Source organism: Salvia splendens, chromosome 1, assembly GCF_004379255.2.
Source record: "Salvia splendens isolate huo1 chromosome 1, SspV2, whole genome shotgun sequence".
NCBI lineage: Eukaryota > Viridiplantae > Streptophyta > Magnoliopsida > Lamiales > Lamiaceae > Salvia > Salvia splendens.
The window spans coordinates 11,493,929-11,507,592 of record NC_056032.1 but is presented as its reverse complement, the minus strand read 5'-3'; the positions used below and the strand labels follow the sequence as shown (position 1 = coordinate 11,507,592).

Below are 13,664 nucleotides of genomic sequence, written 5' to 3'. Positions count from 1 at the left end.
GGTGCAAATGAAATGAAGTTCAACGAGCCGTATATATAGGGTTTAAAAAAAATAAAAAAATTCGGACGTCCGAGCGGGACGTCCGACCCTTGCCACAGTGGCGGACGTCCGCCCACCCGTCGCAGGGACGTCCGAGGACACCCGACGTCCTCACGGGACGTCCGTATCCGACCCTAAACGCCACAGTGGCGGACGTCCAGGTCGCCCGTCGCGATGTCCGACCGGATGTCCGACCGGACGTCCGCCATTGGAGATGCTCTAATGTAGAATACAAATTCACACTTCATTTATTTTGGTGCTTCTGCTATCCTGTTCTGATTAATTATAGTTTCATATCCTGTTCTGCCATTCAAGAGATACATGAGACAACATTAAATTATTAACTCTATATGAATGTACCCACAATATTTTCTGGGACCAAAATTGAGTAAAACAGTTAGTTTAGGATCAATTTCAGGCTTTATAGTAAAATATAAACTGATCGATATTTTGAGTACGATTTATAATGGCGATGGGTTTCCCAAACAAATCAGACGACCCTTATTTCATACAACAATGTCAATCATATATACGAATTTGTTCGAGTTTTTGTATTTATGCATTTTCTTAATTCCTTTGGGAAAATGGGCGGTAGCCAATCTTGAAGAATATTCGCATGAACAAAAGCATGTCCAGTTAAAACCACACAGATTTTTCTTTCCTTTCATACCACAATTTCTTCACCGCTGCCGCTCCTTAATTCCCTATATAAACATCACTCTTTCATTTACTTTGCTACCACATCTTATAACCAATAATTCACGAGACAGAAAAAAAATATGGCAACTGTAGCAGATTTACGCGTGGGAGAGCCGACAAAGCTAAGAGCAAACATGAGAGAAAAAATTCCATTATTTTTAATTTCCAGAAAAAGGGATGCTGCTCAACAAGTGGAAGAAAGCCAAGAAGCAAAACAACAGGCCAAAAGAGAGGAGACGATGTCGGAAACCGCCATGTTCTTGCTCATGGACCGGTTCGCGCCAAGCTGAGGACAACGGATCTTCTTTTGTTCTGTAAATGATCATTTATGTTCCTACTTGTCTACAAGAATGTTGCTTGCTCTTGTATAATACTATAATGTTTCATATTACAACTCTTAATCTTGATTATTATATGCACATTAAACTAAGCAATCAAGAATCATCATGTTGATCTTGAATTCGATATGCATACCTGAAGCTAAAAGAACAAGGTTCAAGATCTGCTTCTTGTCTCATGATACAAATATAGATGTATACGTTTCTTTGGATTACGAATTTGATGCTCGAATGGAACAGAATATACAATCATGGCATGGAGTGAAAAGACATGTTTGGTGATGGAATTCAATCATGAGTTTTCATTTTCAGTTAAATCAATTTGCCACATTTTAACTATGAAACTATGTTGATGACTTTTTTCCAGCTACAATCAATCACAGAAAACAAAGAAACAGGGGAACTATGAAAGAGCCTAACACATGGAGTAGAAACTTTTAGACATTCTTTCCAACCAACAGTGGTACAAATGACAAGGCTGGTTATTGCTGATGCAACATTCACACTGTTATTACCAAACAAAATGATGTTTTTTTCTTTTTAAGTAGCATGCCGTGCTTTAAACAAAATCGTACATGAAACTTGCACATTGAAAAGCAAGCAAAATGGAAACTAGTAGCAATGTTGAGTTGAGTTGAATCCAGCAGCTTGAAGTAGATATAGACATGAAAAACGAATGTCAAAGTACAATAGCATGAACTCTACTTTAGTATGATAATCTCACTTGGTTTCTCTCCTTGATGCATAATTAGGATAGGCCACTTGTAAAAGTATAAGATATAATTAAGCAATTACCCACCCAAGTGTAGAAAGAAGAGCTTGGTTTGCAACATTACCAACTCTGTAGTAGGTGTAGGTGGCAAGCAGTTTTTAAGCATTCCACAACACTTTTCTCCCATTATTCCTTTTATAGTTCTCATAATTCAATGCCACTGGATATTTGCATTCTGCCTTGGCCAGAAATACACGTGATGAATTCTCTGAAGAAACTTCCATCGACTTGGCATTCCAACTTTAATCATATGAAACCAGCAGCAACACTTTCATAGTTAAAGCCCACAACATCCAAGCTGCTCGGTGCCATCTAATTTTATTCAGTTAAATGAGCATTAACAATTGGTGTTCTGTTAAAATAAATGGAAAAATAATTCAAATTCATCAAGTCGTTGTAGTATAGTGGTAAGTATTCCCGCCTGTCACCCGGGTGACCCGGCGTTTCCATTTTTGAATAAGGTTTTGTGCTTTATTTGACGTTTTAACATTAACAAGATCAACTTTTATAGTTCAAATGTACTCCAAATCTTCTCTCTTTCTGATTAAATACGAATCACAGAAACGTGTCATCATGTCGAATTCAAGCCATAAGACGAGCATGAGTTTTGATGGCAAACAAACATTTGTCAAGTTTTAAAAAAAAAATGCTAAAGTACAAATAAGTCACAGTAGTAATTTATTTGGCAGTTTTAAAACAAAGTTAAAGCACAATCCTACATCTACTCTTCACTCGAGTGTGAACTATACCTCACTCAGACACCCTCCAAACCTTAACGCTCTTATCCAAACTCCCACTATATACAATCCACCGACGACGACCCTCCTCCTCCGCCGCTAGGCACTTCACGGGCCCACCATGCCCCCTCAGCACCGCCACACACTCATGCACTCCTCCGCTGCCCCTCCGCCACACACATATGCTCTTATCCGCCGATCCGCTCATCACCAATCTCCCCACCGCCACCAAACACAGCACCGCCACCTTGTGCCCCCTCAAAACACCGCCGCACGCCACCATCCGCTTCCCAACCTCCCAAAATCTCACCAGCCCATCCGACGATCCCGCATACACAGCCCCTCCCCCTCCGACTCCCGCCACCGCCGTCACGGCGTGCTCCTGATTCATCAGCACGCCCTCCAGAAAATGCTCTGTCCTCCTCCCGACAAACTCCCGCCGCCACGCCTTGAGCGTCCCATCAGCGGATCCCGTGAAGACCATCTCGCCCGGCGCCGCCATGACGGAATTCACGGCGTCGTCGTGCGCCGCAACGGACTCGAGGCATTTGGAATCAGAGATTCTCCAAATCTTGAGGGTTTTATCCCATGAGCCCGAGTACAGTAGGCCGTGATATTCATCGACGCTCATGCATGAAACGGCGTCGTAATGCTTTATCCACGGAACATTACGATTCCTTTTCACTTTAACGTAGCTTTTGGGGCTCAAAGATTTGAGCAACAAATGCTTGGTTTTGGGCAAATAGCCGAGGCGGGTGGGTTTATCATCGAAGAGGGTCCATACCCGGATTTTGCCATCTTGATGACCGGTGAAGATCTTTCCGTTGAGGAGGACAATGGCTTTCACCATCCCACTCGTGGACTTGAATCCCGAGAAAGCTTTCATGTTTTTCCATACTCTAACGCTGTTGCACTCGGAGCCTGTGTAGAGCATATTTCCGGCGGCGGCGAGGGAGTAAATGTGGCCTTCTTCCCGGAAGATCGACCCGATTGAGGCCCATTTGGCATTGGGAGTTGATGATACCGAGTTTGAAATGGAGGAATTGAAGTCATTCATCATTGCATGTAGTTGGAGCAGTACTACTATTGTTTATTTTATGAGAGGGTGTAACGGTAAGGTAAGTGGGCATAAATATATAGGTGAATCGAGCTAGTAGTGAGGGACACGTGGTAGTATTATATCATTTGCGATGGAGAAAAAACTTGTGCCTACTTTCTTTCTTTTATAATTATTAGTACTATTATATTAAATTCTTTAGAGTGAACTAAAAAAATAGTCCCTGGATTATGGGTTTATCTCGCCCATAGTCCCTGGATTTTAAAAATATCCTCAATAGGTCTCTGAACTAATGGTTTATTTCAAAATTCGTCCTTTTAGTTATTTTTTAACCGAAAATTCCCTTTTGAGCATTTGGGCAATTTCTTCTTTTCTCATTTTAACTGTTTCAATATGATATTATTTCAATGATGTACTAAATCTGATATTATTTCAAAATTATCTTTTTCTTCCCTTTGTCATCCTTCACTTTATTTTTAATTTCAATATTAGATTTAATTTTATAAAATTAAATTTATATTTTAGATTTTAAATATCAATAAATTATTTTAATTTAAATTATTAATTTATGTATTTTTTTCTCGTCTCATAGCTATATATATAGAAATAAAACTATGCAGCCAACTCACACAAAATTCTTTTATAATAAATATATAAATTAATAATTTAATTAAAAATAATTTATTGGTATTTAAAAATTCAAATTTTAAATTTAATTTTATAAAATTAAATCTACTATTGAAATAAAAAACAAAGTGAAGGATGACAAAAGGAAGAAGAAGATATTTTAAAATAATATCAGATTTAGTACATCATTAAAATAATATCATATAGAAACAGTTAAAATGTGAAAAGACGAAATTGCCCAAATGCTCAAAAGTGCATTTTCGGATAAAAAATAGTCATAAGGACCAATTTCGAAATAAACCCTTAGTCTAGGGACTACTGCTGATATTTTTAAAGTTCAGGGATTATGAGCGAGATAAACCCATAGTCCATGAACCATTTTTGTAGTTTACTCAATTTTTTAAATGAAGGACTCCCTCCCATTCGCCGCCTACAATTTGTAGTTTTATTTTGACTAGGGACTAATTTCGATAAATGTTAAAAAAAATGAGTGGAAAAAGTTAATGAAATGTGAATCCTCCTTTATAGTAAAATATGAGTCCCCTATTAATGATTCTTATTCGGCATCACAATATTTGGAAGCACTTGTTAAGATGGACCAAATGAGATATATATCCTGACTTTAGTTTTCGTTGCAAAGATGGATGAGGTCATTTAAAGGATTTTGTTGGTGACTTCTGTCACTGATTTTGAATTTTTTATCTATATATAGTTTTGATTACTTGGCTACACCCGATTTGTAGGGTTTTCTGATGGAGTACGTACTAAACAAGCCCAACAGCAGTAAAGCCCATCAGCCTAAAGCCCAAGAAAGAGTATCAGTTCGGCATGACTAAAGAGTATCAGTCCGGCATGACTAAAGAGTTCAGTTCGGCACAACCAAAGAGTTCGGCCCCAGCCTACAGCTCGGTAAAAGCCAACCAATCAAACTCTGCTCTCAGGTCGGCATCAAGCTCTACTCTCAGATCGGCAAAAGCTGCTCGGCAATAATTCAGCAGTTCGGTCTCAGTATTCGACCGAACTAGGAGATAGTGGACTCATGCAGGATTTCCACCTCCACTACACCCACGATCTATTTAGTGGTGTCAAGCAGTCATTAACTCATGCAGGATAGTGGACCCATGCAAGATCGCCACGATCTCCACGACATCCACTACCTAGTAAATGGCTGCATGCCACGATCTTGGTTCAATGTATAAATAGAACCTAGATCAGATAGATAGGGACTCTCTCTCTCACTCTCTAGAGATAAAATATCAAATAGCAAGTTTGTATTTGTAAGCTGTAGAAAACAGATCAAGCAATACAACTCTGCCCTCTTTTCTTCCCGTGGACGTAGATTTACTTCAGTAAATCGAACCACGTAAATCTCTGTGTCGTGATCTGTATTTTCCTGCATTCATCAACATCAAATTTTCGCGGATTCATCACTGGCGCCGTCTGTGGGAAACAGAGAACCAAATTTGTGATAAAGCGAATTTTTGACCCTTTTTCCACCCCAAAAAAATGCATACCAGATCACATAACACCCATAATACCGTTCGTGATAACCGTGAGGAAGCTAGTCCAGCTCGCAGGTCTGAAAAACGGCCTCGGGAGACATCTACCTCCGGTTCTCACGAAGAAGGAACAAGCCACTCCAGGAGTCATCGCACCGAGTCTTCCCAGCAGCCCGATTTAAATGAAGCTGTCAAGCTGTTCTTGGCCGAGAAGCAGGAGGAGTTCTTAACCTTCCTGCAGAAGAGCCAACAGCCGGAGAAGACAACGACGGATTCTCCCTCCTCATCTAGGCATGAAAGTCACTACCGCAGTAGTGACGTGTCTTCCAGGAGAAAGAATCCTCAACCCCGACATGTTCCTGTTCCTCCTCGGTACCGGAACCACAGGAGAACTCCATCTCCTCCGTACCGAAGAGATGTCGGGTTCGCCATGTACGGAGCATTAAAGACTCCGTTCTCGGACGATATCACCCGAACTCCTTTGCCGCAGAACTACCGAACTCCGTCGATAACCTATGACGGACTCGTGGATCCTCACGATTTCTTGGGACGCTATCAATATAACATGGCGAACCAGGGTCTCAACGAGGTCCACATGTGCAAGCTGTTCCCCGAGCTGCTCATCGGGAACGCCAGAAGGTGGTTCGACAGCCTTCCTCAAGGCAGCATTAGATCCTACCGAGATCTAATGGATGCTTTCCACAGGAGGTTCTTTCAGAAAGCGGAAGTCCGAATCACTTCGGCTCAGCTGCTTTCCATTCGTCAAGGTCGCGACGAAAGAATCAGCGACTTTATGACAAGATTCCACAAGGAATGCCTGCAAGTAGACGATCTCAACGATCTGCTTGTCATCTCGGCATTCCAAAATGGAATCCTGCCCGGAGCTCTCTACAGGAAGCTCGTTGAGTGCGGTCCGCAGACAGCTCAGGAAATGTGGGACATTGTGGACCAGTACTCCCGGGCCGATGAGGCAGACCGTCGCAAACGGTCGTTAGACAGCTCATCGTCCCGAGGAGACAGAAGGAAGCCCGATCATAGCGATCAGGGGCATCCTCGCTGGACTCCATTTGAAAGAATTCAAAGGGCTCCAGTGCAAGACAGATTGGGACCCCGTCTCAATCCCGAGAAGCCGCCCGCTCAGTTCGTACCGCTGAACAAGTCAAGAGCGGAAATTTTCGAACTACATTCCGATATGTTCGAAAGACCAAAGCGGATGACGAAATCAGCCGCGCGGCGACCTCAGGATCAATATTGCTCCTTCCATCAAACCCACGGTCATGATACCGAGGAGTGCCGAAATTTGGCTGCAGGTATTGATGTTCTTGTGAAAACAGGAACGTTAAAAAAATACCAAAGCAAGCAGCCGAAAAAGAACAAAAGGCAGAAAGGTGCGAACTGCAATCCTCAGGATCCGAAAAGGCATGAGGATCCCGAAGACGACGCCGAGCCGCAATATGATGGAGTAATCCAGACTATTGATGCTCTCCCTGCCGGGAAGACTAAGTCGTCCCTAAAAGCAGAACGCAGAGGTTCCAATCAAGAGGAGCCAACACATAAAAGGCTGAAGAAAGACGAAGTGATTACATTTTCAGATGCCGATCCCGTCCCAGCCATCTCTCCTCACCAAGACGCTATTGTCATTCAAGCCGGAGTGGCAAACAAACTGATCCACAGAGTATTTGTGGATACAGGAGCGTCAGTCAGCATTCTTTTTAAAGAATGTTTCGATAAAATGGAAGTGGATCCAGCTCGGCTCAGTCCGGCTCCACTTCCTCTGAAAAGTTTCGCCCAGGAGGACACCCGCCCTGAAGGTATTATCAGCCTTCCGATCACGGTGGGAAAAGCGCCTACAAGCTCCAATACGATGATCGAGTTCTTTGTGGTGAAAGCTCGGTCCCCGTACAACATCATCCTGGGGAGAGACTGGCTCAACACAGTTCGGGCCGTTTGCTCTACTTATCACCTCACCATCAAGATCCCCACTAAAGGTGGGATAGCGGTCATCCGAGGTGATCAAAAGAGAGCAAAAGAATGTCTGCAGATTGCGCTTAAAAGTGCCGAGCAATCAGTTCGGCACCATCAAGCATAGCAATCACAGCAACCGGAGTCAGAGGCAAGCGAGATGACCGAAGTCACTTCAGAGCCGAACTCAATGACCGTTCAGTTATACGAAGATGATCCATCCAGAGCGGTCAAGATCGGCTTCGCAGGAACGCCTCTACTCCGGGAAAAGACCATTCAGCTCCTCAAGGAGTACAAAGATGTCTTTGCATGGTCTCTGATGTGATAGTTTAGAGTTCTTAATCAAAGCATAAAGATTATCAAGTTTAATTATTTTAACTCTAATAATACTACACTACTGCAAGAATACAGTATCGTAGTAGTATTTCAAGTGTCGATCCACAGGGAGGCGAGATTGCTTACGCTTAATAAGACTACACAAAGCATAAAAATATTTTATTTTGATTTTGAGATGGTTAACTAACTTAAACTACTGAAACGAGATTTTTAACACGAGAAAGACAAGTCACTCCAAGTTGCTTTCTAAGCTTGCATTGTTTTACACCATTACAACGAACCATATGAAGGGATTAGAATTATCAACCTAATCGCGTGCACTGAACATGTCTACGACGTATAGTTCACAGTCAGCTGAACACTTGTTCCATGAACCAACTTTCAACGACATTTAATTCCTGCGGATGCGCTGGAACAAACGTTGTCTACTATAATTACTTACCTAATCCACTATCAAATTATCCCCTGAACAGTTCTAATTCGATAGCATACCAACAAACGATCAATCCTAAGCTATGTTAAAGAGACAATAGTTAAGATTTAACAACACTACATCATTAGCCAAAAACGTAGCATTTTAATTATCAAACACAATGTTGGTATCAAACATACGATTCAAGGTGTTAAAACAAATACACAAGCCTAGATTACAACTGGGAGCAACAAAGAGAGCCTAGCCTATACACATGGTAGAATGTAGAAATAAAACCATAGGTGTGATGCTCTCGTCGAGTGGAGTCGGGATTCGGGAATGGATGGTCGGAATAATGGCCGGAATGCCTTCCTTCTCTTCTTCCTCTCCTCCTTTCTTTCTATTTTTTTTCTCTATCTGTCATTTCCCCCCAATCTAAATCCGTCTCCCAGCCTCTTTGATCCATCAACCGCTGGGTCAACTGCAAAATCGCAGTTACGCGACTAAAACGCCCGACCGGGCGAATTCAAAGGAGGTAATCGCCCGACCGGGCGAAAGGCTACTGCATGGCCTCGCGGGAAACGCCCGACCGGGCGTTTAGTTGAAATCAGAACGCCCGACCGGGCGAACTTTCTGGACTCCGCATGCACAATATGGAAACGCCCGACCGGGCGTTTAGCGACATCAAAACGCCCGACCGGGCGAACTCTCTGGAATCTCAGCTATGCATTTCCGATGAACTTCCAGCTTCTAACACCCGAAACTACACTCAAAGCACGACTTGGTGAGTTATAATTAACATGAAATCCGGGGTAAAGAATAGGAAATAAGCTTCGCATCAAATACCCCCAAACTTAAGCTCTTGCTCGCCCCGAGCAAGGTACATTTTTTTTTTTTAGCACAAAAACTCAACGCAAGTCTACCCCGCAGAGAAATTTTCATCACAAAGAATCATGTAGGGACGTGAGTGACAAAATCTAAACCCCCAACATTTCCAATCAAGATTTCCCACTCTCAAGAACAATCACTCATCCCCCTAGAACGTCAAGTTAAGGTGCACTTCAAAATAAGTCCAAGCATGCGATCAAACAACTCAAACCATCATCATTGACTCATTAAGCAATACTAACCACATAGACTCACAGATTTCAAATCGAACCTCTTTAACTCTACCAAGTTCTTTACACAACATCCACAAGCATCAACGATAAGGTCCAAGGTCTTATTTCAAGGTTGTAATGGGGCTAGGGACGAGGTAGGATAAGTATGGATAGTGAGCTCAAAGGCTACACATTTGAGTGCCAAAATCTTCCCTCCTACAACTTCCTTCCAAAGATTAACCAATGAAAAATTACAACCAAACCCACACTCCCCCAAACTTGAGATCTATTCCAGACGAGATTACACAAACAAACATAGAAGCTCTATCTTTATTTCATCAACTTATTTCTTTTTTTTTTTGTAAAGACCTCGACTTTTGTGAATTTGGAGGTCGTCTTTTTCTTTTTCTTGTTTTTTTTTTCTTAGAACTTCATTCTTTTCACCTTCTATCAAGTCTAGAAATGTCTACTCTTTACAATTCACCACCCACACTCAAACTCAAACCACAAAGCTCAACTTGTATTTAGCACCCAAATAGTAGCAAGGTCTATCGATGAGGCTAAAATTAGGCTTATTTCAGTGGCTAAGTGTTTGGCTAAGTGTTTACACAAAGAATAAGAAATTAAGCTCAAGGTGGCTTCTAGGGGATCATTTGATGGACTAGGCATGTGATCATTTGGCCATGGAGTTCATCCTAGTGCCTTGTCCTCCCATATCGTTAACACAAACGAACGCAAGCATTTCACTCGATAAAGCAAATCAATCCAAAATAATTTCCACAAGTCATGCGATTTTCATACTCTCCTCAACTTAAGAAATCGGATGTAATCACGACATGCTTTTTCAAATAGATTCATGCACCCATTCTATTCATCCTAGGCTTCAAAGTTCAAGTAAAATTAAGCAAGATTTCCCAACCAGAAAGCCGAAGATAAAGCATGCACCCGTCAACTACATAGATTCAAAACATCTTTATCACGCAAAACACCCAAAAAACATACATCACAAATCATTCATAACCCCACAAACTTGAATGCATCATTGTCCTCAATGCATGCAAAGAAGACAAATAAAGTAAAGGGAAAGGAAACTCCCCCAAACTTGGCATGACGTCCATAGTGCATTCGGGTGGGAGGGTGGGTGTAAAAATCCTTTGCAGGTGTGCTTCCTCCTAAGCTCCAATCCTAACTCCCAGTTGCTCCTACAAAAAAAACAAAAACTACAAAAAGAACACTCAATTCAAAATAAATGTTGGAGGAAAGAATTGAGCAAACAAAACCTCCAACATATGAAACCAAAAGATAAAAGAAAGATAAAAACTTGGGTTGCCTCCCAATCAGCGCCTTTGTTTATAGTCGTTGGCTCGACCTTCTTCATCTTTGGTCTACACTTTCGGATTCTCTAGTGTGACCACCTCTTCTGTCTCCGTGCCACTTTCAACTCCAACATAGGCCTTCAAGCGTTGGCCATTCACCTTCCAAATGCTACCATTCTTCTGATCCCGAACATCCACAGCACCATAGGGGTATACCTTGTGCACCACATAGGGACCCCACCATCTTGACTTGAGCTTGCCCGGAAACAGTCTAAGCCGAGAGTTGTACAAAAGGACCAGTTGTCCCTCATGGAATTGACGAGGCTTAATGGCTGCATCATGTACCCTCTTAGCACGCTCTTTGTAGAGATCAACGCTCTCATATGCATGAAGCCTAAACTCATCCATCTCATTCATATCGCACATCCTCTTCTCGGCTGCAGCATCATAATCCAAATTAAGCTTTTGCAAAGCCCAAAAAGCTTTATGCTCAAGCTCTACCGGCAAATGGCAAGCCTTCCCAAATACCAATTTGTATGGTGAAGTTCCAATCGGGGTCTTATACGCCGTTCGATAGGCCCACAAAGCATCATCTAGCTTTTGAGCCCAATCCTTCCGAGACGGCCTTACAACTTTCTCAAGCACCCGCTTTATCTCACGATTGGAGACTTCAACTTGACCACTTGTTTGGGGATGATAAGGGGTAGCAACCTTGTGTTGGACACCATACTTTCCTAGGAGGTTTTCAAACAATTTGTTGCAAAAATGAGTTCCTCCATCACTGATAATGGCTCGTGGTGTCCCAAAGCGGTTAAAGATGTGATTCTTGATAAATTTCAACACCACTTTGGCATCATTGGTTGCCGAGGCCACTGCCTCTACCCACTTAGATACGTAGTCGACAGCAACGAGAATGTATTGCTGCCCATTAGACTTGGGAAACGGTCCCATGAAGTCTATTCCCCAAACATCGAAAAGTTCTACCTCGTGAATATTATTCATCGGCATTTCATTCCTCCACGAGATATTGCCGGCTCTTTGGCAACTGTCACATCGTTCTACATAGGCTTTTGCATCCTTGAAGATCGATGGCCAAAAGAATCCGGACTGAAGCACTTTAAAAGCAGTTCGTCGTGCTCCAAAGTGGCCGCCATACAACGAATCATGGCATGCAGACAAAATCTGAAGGTGCTCATGCTCTCCAACGCACCTTCGAATCACTCCATCACTACAAATCCGGAAGAGAAACGGATCTTCCCAAACATATGTGCGGGTGTCACTTAAAAACTTCTTCTTTTGGTTAGATGACAACCCTTCTGGTATAATGCCCGTGACAAGGTAGTTTGCCAAATTGGCAAACCACGGCACATATGTTTCCCGAGCCTCCACTTGCAACACTTGCTCGTCGGGAAATTTCTCATTTATCCTTTTCTTTCTTTCATCTTCCGTCTCTTCCAATCCCTCTAATCTAGACAGATGATCGGCTACCAAATTCTCGGTCCCCTTTTTGTCTTTGATTTCCACATCAAACTCTTGTAGTAAAAGGATCCACCTCACCAACCGAGGCTTTGCATCTTTCTTGTTCATCAAGTACTTGATAGCCGAATGATCCGTAAACACTACCACCTTCGTGCCAAGTAAGTAAGCACGAAACTTCTCAAAAGCATACACTACTGCTAGCATTTCCTTCTCTGTCGTGGTGTAATTCAGTTGAGCTTCGTTGAGTACTTTGCTAGCATAGTAGACAGCGTGTAGAACCTTGTCTCTCCTTTGGCCTAGAACGGCCCCCACAGCATAGTCCGAAGCATCACACATCAGCTCAAACGGCTTTGACCAGTCGGGTGTGATAATAATAGGAGCTTCGACTAGCTTTTTCTTCAGCAATTCAAATGCCTCAAGGCATTTCCCATCAAAGACGAACTTGGCATCCTTTTCAAGCAAGTTGCAAAGTGGCTTTGCAATCTTTGAAAAATCCTTTATAAAACGTCGGTAGAATCCCGCATGTCCAAGGAAACTACGGATGCCCTTCGCATTCGTTGGGGGAGGTAACTTTGAGATCACATCAATCTTCGCCTTATCCATCTCCAACCCCAACTCTGACACCTTGTGTCCCAACACTATGCCTTCCTTGACCATGAACTGACACTTTTCCCAATTGAGCACGAGATTTGATTCTTCACATCTTTGTAGGACCCGTCTCAAGTTTTCTAAGCAAAAGTCAAATGAGGATCCAAAGACGGAGAAATCATCCATGAAGATCTCCATGATGTCTTCATTCATATCAGAAAAAATTGCCATCATGCAACGTTGGAATGTAGCCGGTGCATTACACAAACCAAAAGGCATCCGACGGAAGGCATAAGTTCCAATAGGACATGTGAATGTCGTCTTTTCTTGATCTTCCGGGGCAATTGCAATCTGATTGTACCCCGAATATCCATCTAGAAAGCAATAATGGGAATAACCCGCAATCCTATCGAGCAACTGATCCAGAAATGGCAACGGGAAGTGATCTTTTCTCGTCGCCGTATTCAACTTTCTATAATCCATGCAAACTCTCCATGAGTTCACCAATCGAGTTGCCAAAACCTCATTCTTCTCATTGACGGTCACGGTTATTCCCCCTTTCTTTGGTACACATTGTACCGGGCTAACCCACTCACTATCGGAAATGGGATAGATCATCCCATATTTCAGCAATTTCTTCACTTCTTTTTCAACCACTTCCTGCATAAGTGGGTTCAACCTCCTTTGTCTCTCTCTTACCGGC

General features: G+C 42.5%; 1 protein-coding gene across 1 annotated transcript; it reads right to left on the bottom strand.

Annotated features, from left to right (window-relative positions):
• Positions 1–2,381: 2,381 nt before the first annotated feature.
• LOC121801528 (protein JINGUBANG-like) lies at positions 2,382–3,675 on the bottom strand. Its single transcript, XM_042201037.1, has one exon. The coding sequence runs from the start codon at positions 3,643–3,645 to the stop codon at positions 2,599–2,601; it is 1,047 nt and encodes a 348-aa protein (XP_042056971.1). The 5' UTR covers positions 3,646–3,675; the 3' UTR covers positions 2,382–2,598.
• Between the last annotated feature and the right edge of the window lie 9,989 nt (positions 3,676–13,664).